General features: G+C 39.0%; 1 protein-coding gene across 1 annotated transcript in view; it reads left to right on the top strand.

Annotated features, from left to right (window-relative positions):
* LOC108694252 (Down syndrome cell adhesion molecule-like protein Dscam2) overlaps nucleotides 1-10366 on the top strand; it is a 168243-nt gene that overhangs the window by 136489 nt on the left and 21388 nt on the right. Inside the window, exons 8-11 of the mRNA XM_018203617.1 lie at nucleotides 3215-3359; nucleotides 5404-5555; nucleotides 6402-6674; nucleotides 8371-8670. Coding sequence (XP_018059106.1) covers nucleotides 3215-3359; nucleotides 5404-5555; nucleotides 6402-6674; nucleotides 8371-8670 — 870 coding nt within the window. The remainder of the gene's footprint in view (nucleotides 1-3214; nucleotides 3360-5403; nucleotides 5556-6401; nucleotides 6675-8370; nucleotides 8671-10366) is intronic.

Here is a 10366-nt window from a genome sequence, read left to right as displayed (position 1 = left end):
TCTCTCTCTCTCTCTCTCTCTCTCTCTCTCTCTCTCTCTCTCTCTCTCTCTCTCTCTTGCTCTCACTCTCGTGTCATCCTCGAAAGGCGCTGTCAAAGGTGTCCCAGCGAGAGAGAAGACATTGCGCACCGATCGACAGCCTGCGTTATACTACCTATCAAGTTACACAGAACTCGATTACTCGGCAAAGAGGCGGCTGCTGCCGCATGCCGGGCTACCGGTCGAAGGGTAGGCATCACTTTGAAGTGGAGAGGAATCTTCTTTTACAACGCTTTTACCTCGTTTTGCAGCTGTACACTCCCATCCTCGCATCGTAGCACTTCAACGAGTTTATCGTTCTCTCGTCCATTTCTTACGAGATATCGATCTTAATAATAGATAATCGATGAATTTGAAGTTGAGTTTTCTCTTCTGTACTTTTCTTCAGTTAATTAGAATTTTACAACTTCAATTACATAAATATTTAATATAGAATACCAAGAAGTTTTCCTTTTCATAAATTAAACTTTGTCAGCGACTTAATTAGCCTCCAATGGATTGTGCTTTAGCAGATATTTAATTCCGAATTTTGCTTCCAAATATTCGACGATGAAAATTTTCAAAAGTGTCGCGGCGAGAGCGATGGATATTTATAAAGTATTCGCGAACTATTCATTTAAGAACCTGTCGTTAATATATAAATAATGCGCCGCACCGTGACCGGACACACCCCGTATATCTAGACCAGTCGTTCTGGGAGTGTTAGTGTCAGGGTAGGGCGACCAACAGGGTGGAGAGGCCTTTGAAACAACAATGAAGTTAGTGTCTCTCGCTCGTCAGCGTCAGTAATGCACGGAATTTACGTCAAAGAGAATTTGAGCGAGCGCCAACGGCAAGGACACCCTGGCTTCCGCGAGCGAGTGGGGCAAAGCTATCTCCGATGCAATTTTGCCGTGCGCGAGGATGAGAAAAGCAGCCTGGCATTGCGGCCCAGTCGAAACTTGAGCGGTTGTTAAAAAAAAAACGAGTCATTTCCCAGACCGAAGAGAGCACAAATTGTACGAGGTACATTTTGCGAAATTCAAGCACCTCTCATTCGTAAAATTCGCTTGACGTAGTAACACGCGTACGATATTGACCTGGTTACTGGAGTTTTTGCGATTAGCGGACGTTTTATTGATTCAATCATCTTGCGATTGATGGAGAAGGAAGTGATTTGCGCAAAATGTCGCTGCTATTATAAAATCGATGTCGATGATTGATTATTAATGATTTAATTTCCGGAAATCTCTTCTCTCTCTGTGACTGTCAGATGGGAAAATTAATTTTTAAATCTTTCAAATCTCTCTCTCTCTTTCTCTTTTTCTCCTCTTTCTTTTTTCTCTAGTACTACTAGTAGTAATGCATGTGAAATTCACGAATGAATATCGTGTATCGCTACTATACATAAAATTCCACTCGCTACAATTTCAAGCGTTTGAACAAATGCGCGAATTCTATGGTACGTAGTAGAATAGAAGCGACGGCAGAAAAGTCATTTCCTCGAGCGAACAGAACTGCCAAATTACTCAAAATGAATTCCTCGTGTTTCAAGCGAAACCGTCTGTGTGTGCTCGCAACGCGCGTTTTTACCGATTCGACTAACGTCCGAGTGCTTTAATTTGCCGTTTTTATATTGCTTCACTGGAAATGGCTGCGATGATGTCGCGAATACCAGAGAAAAATAAAAGAAATATAAATCCAATTATTATATACCCTATTGCAGTAAAATTCTGATCGCGTTACAAAAAAAAGGATTTCGAATACTATATCGGAATATAATAATAATTATACGCGAATGAATATATCGCATGTCGATATTTCTACTATAACTTTCATTATTTTGTCTAAGAACATGCACACTTTGACAGACGTTGAGATGACAATGGATATTAATTATTCGCGGGACACAATCAACGTAAAAGCGGTAAAAGACGATCCCGTTGAGCGGCGAACATCTTCTTCCAAGATATTGTAATACTGACGTCACTTAAAATTCTATCTCATCGACCGGAAGTGAAAGAGCCGCGATGATGCGATTACGAGTACGCCGCAATGATCACCGAGAGGAATCGAGACGAGATTCATCAATTTGTGCATGGATTCGCGAGCACGATGAGGATTCCGGCATTCATTTGAACGATAAGACTCTTCTTCCTTTTTCGTTTCTTAAGAGCGGAGTCACATCCTACCTCTCGCGACAGCGGAGCTTTTTTTAATGATGGCAGAATCGACGCTTTTAATTACGGGCGCAGTCGGAAACATCGACACGGTCAATTCCGAGCTTGTGCTCTCTCATGAAAATCCATACGGAAATTTCTTTTCTCGCTCTTTCTCTCTCAGACTTGGCGCGATAGATTCTGTTTGACTCTGATCGTGTTACTCTGGAGCAATATCGACGAAGAAAAGAGAAATATCTGCGTGGCGCTTCCATGACGGTGAGCCCATTGTCTCTCGTATTCCATCGCGCTGGGCGTGGCGGCTTTCAAGATCAGGATATCGTATGCCCTCGCTCGCCTTTTTTCACTGGCTCGCTCCTTCGTTTAACTCCCGCTGTACTAAGTATAACGGTTTATTGCCGAGTAGCAGTGCTTGCGTGGATTATACTAGTAGTTCACATATTCATAGCAAAATAAATACATCGGAATGAATACAGACATATGAAGATAAAATCTTCTAGCTTGAATTTTTATTTTTTGATGTCGAGTTTGAATTGCATGATATCACTCTGCTGGTCTGTTTGGATGTATTTGACAAAATGTAATTTATTTTCTCATTAATATTTTATTTGAAGACTTCTTTCTCTGATATTTGATGATTTTATCTGTTAAGTATCATATAAGATCTTTTTCCGTGAAATTTTTTTTTATTTTTTAGAACTTTTTAATCGTATTGATTAAAAAATACCTAACCAATATAAATTTAAACTCGTATAAATTTAAATTCACCAACAGGAATAAGCACAAAAAAAATAAATATCTTTGTAATTTTCAAGAAGAATTGGTTCATCCACGATATCGAATTTATATTAATTCCGCATCATGGAAATATGTCCTCCCCCTTTTCTTTTATATATTTTAAACGATCGCTCTCAGGTATTTTCGTGTTCTAGCAACTTTGATTAACGGTAACGGTTAGCAGCATAAATTTGTTTCCCTTCGCGTAATTAAGCTCGCCTTACACATTAACGTTCCAGACGCGCCGCCCGTGCTCCTGTACTCATTCATCGAGCAGACTCTCCAGCCAGGACCTGCCGTGTCCTTAAAATGTTCCGCCGCAGGAAATCCTACACCTCAAGTATCATGGGCGTTGGACGGTTTTCCCTTACCGACTAATGGAAGGTAAGCTCGTCCTAATTCTTTGAAATAGCCTATATTTTTGCTATTATTCCGTTTGGGAAGTGATATTTTTTAATTTACTAGCGTGACTAATGACCTCATAAAAAACAGAAAGTGGAAAGAAAGAAAGAAAAATATAAGTATCATTTGTACGTAATTGTGGTATTAAATTTTATATATATATCTTTTAGTTATAAATGTCAAATATATTACCGTCAAAATAATTACGTACAAGGAATCTCATCAAGCAAAAAGTTCTTTAGTTTGAGCGTTCTACTATCTTAATAGTTCAATAAATTTATTTTCAAATCTATATCAAGCTAAATTTTTAAATATTTTAACAAAACTGTTTTTTCCATATAGTATCTAACTCTACAGACTAAATGTTGTTGTTCCTTCTATCTCTAAGTCTACATCGTTGTATTTATATAGACATTTTTAACTTATTTATGTGGCAAACATTTCACAGTCTTATTTATCATCTTCAGCTTAATTTACATTTATATTTCCTATTATATGATTATTTATTAATATTGTTAATAGAACTCGAAAAAAATAATAACTAAAATTATTGAGATTAATGTTCCTAACATAAAAAGATGAACGGACCATAAATTGCGCGAGGAGTCTCAAACATCATTTATACTACTATCGTAATTGAACTATAATTTCTGACGGTGCCGTTCGCGATCGTGTATATACGCGTACAGCCAATTCTGCGTGTAATATCCCGACAGAAACGAGAATATTTATCGCGCGGATGGCGTATACTGTCTCGGAAAGAGTAACATGCGCAAGTCCCAGCGGCGGCGTCTAGTTTAATGACAGATTGGCGTAAAGGATCCACCATCTCGCGGACCTCGTATCTCATTTTATCATCGGCTTTCCATCCCCGTCGTTCGAATTTCCCTTGGCTCGCTACCGGACGCAGTTTCCGGTGGCCATAGTTTCATTCTCATCCTGATCGAAATGGAACGTGACAAATTCTAAACGATAACGCGCAACGATAACGCCAGGGATTCACGTGCACTCACCGAGATTCACGAGATTGCGCCGATTTGAGACCTGTCCAGCCCGCGTCAGACTGATAACAGATAGAAATGCGAAGCGCTTCTCGTGAAAGGTCCACGTATCATTTTCCATCTTCAGTTTTATTGTGCTTTTATTACACGGCTCCCCGATGTTATTGCCCGCGATGCTATTACGATAGAGAAACATGATTACTAATCGTTATTTCATGTTAAAAAAGTGGAAAAATATGGACGATATTCGTTGGCGCCTCTAATTTAAATCAAACATATTATTATATAATATAAAGAAGAATTGTTAATTTTGACTTAATGTTAACTGCTCAGTCTTTACTAATTATTTACATATTTATTGTAACCAAAATTATTATTTTTTATATTATGATTCGAAATTTTGTGTTAAATATTGATTTGGAGCGGAACATATATCCACTAACGTTTATTCCAGCACTTGTCATATGTCTTTAGTGATATTTCTCTAATAAAAAATCTTCTTGTGTCCATATTGTCAGGTCCCTTTTCAAAATATATGATTACTTAAAGATTAAAGATCATGAATGAATTTTATTGTTCAATTTCTTGGTAACTTTTAATCTTTAATTTTTAATCTTTAATCTTTAAGTAATCATGTATTGTAAAAACGAGTCTTATTATTAAACGCTAATTGTAAGCTGAGAATGACTCCAGAGTCATTCTCAGCTTACAATTATGACATGTACTTCTATCGAATCATTTAGATTTTCATTCCTAATTACAATCAACTGTGCTTTTTATTCGCGTATCACCATGCTACATGCATATTATTTGTTGCTTTGTTTTGTTTTTTTTTAAATGTTTTTCTTGAATTATATATGTATGTATTTCTTGAATTATATATATAGTTTGAGTTTGCTAAAAAAGTATTGATTTTTTTATAAATATCATGTGGAATATTCAATCATCCTTTATAAATTTATCAAATACAACGAATTAATTCGTAAATTGCATTTCAAATCAAAATTTATTGATTTTTACGCAAGATTCGTCATTGGTCAATACGTGACAGTGCATGGCGACGTTATATCCCACGTCAATATAAGCCATGTAATGGTGGAGGACGGAGGTGAATATTCCTGCACAGCCGAAAATCGCGCAGGAAAGGTGACACATGCTGCACGACTGAATGTTTACGGTGCGTACCTTCCGTTAATTATCATCGTGTATAATGTGAGACAAATTGTAATTAATTTCACGCAGTGTAGCCGCACCAAAACTGACCATAGAGATATGTGGCTCGCCTCTCGCTTTTTGATATCGAGTACTCGCATCAATAATTAATGACTTATCACTAATTTATGACCATAAATCATCATCACTGTATAAACTGTAATATAATCACACTTTTCGCCAAAATTAGAATCTGACTAGCATTTAACTATTATATGACATTAATTAAAATGCGAAAATGTTATAAATTTAACTGTCTGGAACTGACGTGAATCTATTCAACTCAATCAATTATAAATCTCTTTGTAAAAAATGTCAAAAAATTCAATTTTTTTATGTTATATCTGCAAATTTGAATATTATTCTTATTAAAATATTAATACTATAACTCTTTATCCTAAGAATTATGTTTTATACAAAAGTATTTTGATTCCTTGAAATTAATTAGTGCCTTTTAATAAACATACCTATTAAATAAGTTTCATAGACCCATTTACTATGAGTATACATTAATTAAAGGCACTAATTAATTTTAAAGAATCAAAATGGCCAATAATTGTGTCATTAATTGTATTTTTGACGTTAGATTTTGACGTCAGCTCCGGAAGGTTAAATTTTAATATCTAAAAAAGTATATTACATTACATATATTATGTAAAAATAATATTTTCATTATAGGAGATTAAATAATGTTTTTAGCTTATTCGAATGTTTACCGATCTTATTGTAGTTTCTCGTCAGCTCGAGACTTATCGAGCTAAAAATATTGAAAAAAATATACATAAACGTGAAATACGTTCCGTCTATCTAGGACTTCCATACATACGCCTGATCCCGAAAGTGACCGCCGTCGCCGGTGAGACTCTCCGTTTAAAGTGCCCGGTGGCTGGATATCCAATTGAAGAAATAAAATGGGAGAGAGCTAATCGTGAATTACCGGACGATCTGCGTCAGAAAGTACTCACGGACGGCACTCTGATGATCAGCAGTGTGCAGAAAAAGGGTGACGCTGGAGTATACACCTGCTGGGCGAGGAACAAGCAAGGTCACAGCGCCAGAAGATCCGGAGACGTCGCAGTAATCGGTAAGGCCTCATTTCCGATTTCCTATGGCAACGAATTGTCGCAGGTGGACCATTCCAATCGAAGATGGCAACCTGGCGATGAGTGCTGATAAGATGAAAGGATCCATGACGTTGGAAAAATAAATAAGGGATTATAATCGATTGGAAAATGAAGAACAAATACAAAGTCATGCAGAGTATGATCCCTGTCATCAAGGGTAGTAGATAAGTTTTAGGATTACGTGGAAGAAGGCCCGAGACACGAACCATGTTTCCGATTGCCGTCTATATATACGTAACGTGCGCTCACGAGCTGTCTCGTTGTTATTATTCCAGTTCCTCCCAAAATTAGCCCGTTCACGGCAGATCGCGACCTGCATCTTGGCGAACGCACCACTCTGACGTGTTCGGTGACCAGAGGCGATCTGCCGCTGTCCATCACATGGCTCAAGGATGGACGTTCTATGGGGCCATCGGAACGTGTCACTGTCACCAATATGGACCAATACAATAGCATACTGATGATTGAAAGTTTATCTCCAGATCACAACGGCAACTACTCGTGTGTGGCCCGTAACGTGGCCGCAGAGGTATCGCACACGCAGCGGCTTGTGGTTCATGGTAATCCTCCTCTAGGCCCCCTACAATTTGCCCGACGACCGCCTGACCGCCCGAGTTTTGCGTGTGCGTGTGTGTGCCCGTTGCGTGCGTGCGAATCGTATCGGCCGGGCTCGAAAATGGAAGCTGCACATGGAAGTTGCGTCATCGTTATCGTCAATGGCTATTGTTATATATTCTGATCCATGGATGCGGGATTGATCAGCAAAATGCGCTGTGAACGCTTCATTCGAACACAAAGATCAAATCTCAAGCCATCGACGATGCGCTTCCAAGCAAATCCACGACGGGACCTCGTCGACTTCTCGTCACCAAGGAACGTAGAGACTTGGTGACTTGTAACTAAAGATTGCTCACGCTTAGCGTGACTTTTCCTTATGCACGATACCCGCCTCTACCTCTCCCACACGTCCTCTTAAAGAAGTTGCGCTTCGACTTCTCGAGAGCGACACCGCACGTTTCCTTTTTTTCGTCCAAACGTTTACAATTATATTTGTTCAACTATCTCTTTCACGTTTTACCACGTCTTTGAATTTTAGCGGTGCTCGTCACAGTGTTTTAGATAGACATGAAGAAAATCATTTTATTCCTCTAAAAATATTAAAACATAATTAAGCATTTTGAAGGAAACGACGCGGTAGCTTCGGAAAGATGAAGACTCGCTCTCACGTTAATTGGAAAGGATCGGATGCTGCGCGCAAGTGTGCGATGCAATTTAAGTGTATAAGGTGTGAGGGCGTCAGGGGCAGGTCCGCGGCGGGGCCACCCTCTCTCTCCTCTACATTGCTACGTTACTATACTGCCTCTATTGTACATATTCTACATATATATACATATTATATTCTATATATATATATATCTACATATATACATGGACGTACCACTGTTTATATGAAGCGGAAGGAACAGAAGCAAAAAGAACTGAAAAATATATATATATACACATACCGTCTCACAGTATAAATCTATATATATATATTTGTGCATATATATATGAAAAGAACACGTATACCTGGTATTACAAGGTTTTTGCGTTTTTTGGTGCCATCTTTTTCTTGCTCTCACGTATGGTTCTCTCTTCTCTCTTGACCTTTTCCAGTACCCCCTATTATTGAGCCATTTACGTTCCAAGAGGGACTATCCGAGGGGATGCGGACGCGGACGGTGTGCGGGGTCGCGGCGGGAGATCCACCTTTGACCATATCCTGGCTGAAAGACGGCCAAAGTCCCTTTCCCTTGCCGCCGAATCTGGCGTCCGTCGCAAATGTCTCCCAACTGGATCCCTACTCGAGCCTTCTCAGTATAACGAATCTCGCGGCCGAGCACTCCGGCGACTATACCTGCGTCGCCGCGAACCCCGCCGCCGAGGTCAGGTACACGGCCAAGCTACAGGTAAAAGGTAACTAGATGATCGCCAACCCTTTTCCTAGCGTTCCTAATAATCGCCTTGCCATTCCTCTCGATCGTTTCACCCCGATATAAGTTCAATGACATTTCTAATCATTATTTTTTCTAGATTTAGAAGAATTTCAATCACATTGTAAAATTGTTTAAGTCCTATAATCTACAAGCATTAATTTTAATATCTTAACTTTAAGATACGCATATACAATACATCTAATAATTAAATAACCTACCATAATAAAATAGTTGACATCAGGTAATATTAAAGAAACGTGAAATGAATTTTCAACGATCTGCAATGTAGGTATTTGTAATGCCGTGAAATTTAATTCTGAAATTTGTCGGGGTAAAACATCATCCAATGAATATCCATTCCATAGTTCCTCGTTCTCCAGTCTTAGTCGCCATTTCATCATCCACCGCCATCGACATATCATCGCGCTTATTAACTCGGTCCCGCTTCACCATAGTTCATCATAATTGTGTTCTCGCCAGGATGTGACATTTAGAGAGATTGTACTCCACGTTGGCTCCACGGCTTAAAGACGATACCATCGAGATTTCGAGTGACAGCACGTTCACCTTCCGGGCGAGATCACGATCATTAAGTTCCCATCCTCCGTCTCTTCCACTTCATCCTCAAATCTGTCAAATCCCTCCCGCAGATCCATCCGATACTCCTTCTTACCTAGACACAGTGTGTGTATTACATTTGCGTTGCTTTGGCTCTCTGGGAATGCGTCGGTATCTCGTGGACCCCCGAGGTTTGCTTGACTTGACCGAATAATAAAGGTAACAGTTTGCACCTTTCCTTATTTTTTACTTGTTTCAACTACAACAACTACAACAACAGCAACAACTGCAGCTACAAATAACTAAATACGAAAAAAAAAAGATTTTTCTGGCCTGCGTGCGTGCGTGTATGTGAGCATCGACACTTTATTCGGCATGATCTCTTTACTTCAGTAGTTGTAGATCACTATTGCCTGCATCACATTTTACATGTAAATAAATGTATATATTTTTCTCTGTGTGTGTCTGTGCGTTTATCAAATTATTACTTAAATAATATATATATATATATATATATCGAAGTATCTTGATCACCCAAGTGCGAGCACGTGCCACTACGCTCACGATCAATCTTCACCGACCTTTGCGCTGGCTCTTCTTTGGGCTCGTTGGAAGATAACCTTTATTCACTTCTGCATGCTTTCTCACCAAACTTTCTCTCGCTCTCTGTCTCTCTATTTCTATCGTTCTATCTCCGTCTCTCACTACCTTTCTCTCTTTTTCTCTGTTCGTCCGTGTCTCTTTCTCTTTTTTATATTTCTTTCATCGCAACGAGGCACGAGGATGCCGGACGCTCACGTAACGCGCCCGCGAGCTCTCTTTCGTAAAAGTAAGAAAATGATCTTAAGAAAACGATAAAAAGCCCTTAAGCTCGTCGACGACCGATAAAACTTCAAGTTCCTAGCGTGATACTCGATACAATAGCTTAAACTCGTAAGAATACCCGAGCTCGCGTGTCCTCCGCCTCGTCGGCGATCGGTAAAAAATGTAGGCTAGTAGTACGTATATCATTAATTAAATTCGTACTTTATTGAACTAGTCGTTAGACGCGGGTACTTATATATACATATGTATTGTTATTATTGGTATCATTATTATTATTATTATTGTTATTATTA

Source organism: Atta colombica, unplaced genomic scaffold (genome assembly GCF_001594045.1).
Source record: "Atta colombica isolate Treedump-2 unplaced genomic scaffold, Acol1.0 scaffold12, whole genome shotgun sequence".
Lineage (NCBI taxonomy): Eukaryota > Metazoa > Arthropoda > Insecta > Hymenoptera > Formicidae > Atta > Atta colombica.
Note: the sequence above shows the minus strand (reverse complement) of the source record. Positions and strands in the feature narration are given on the sequence as shown.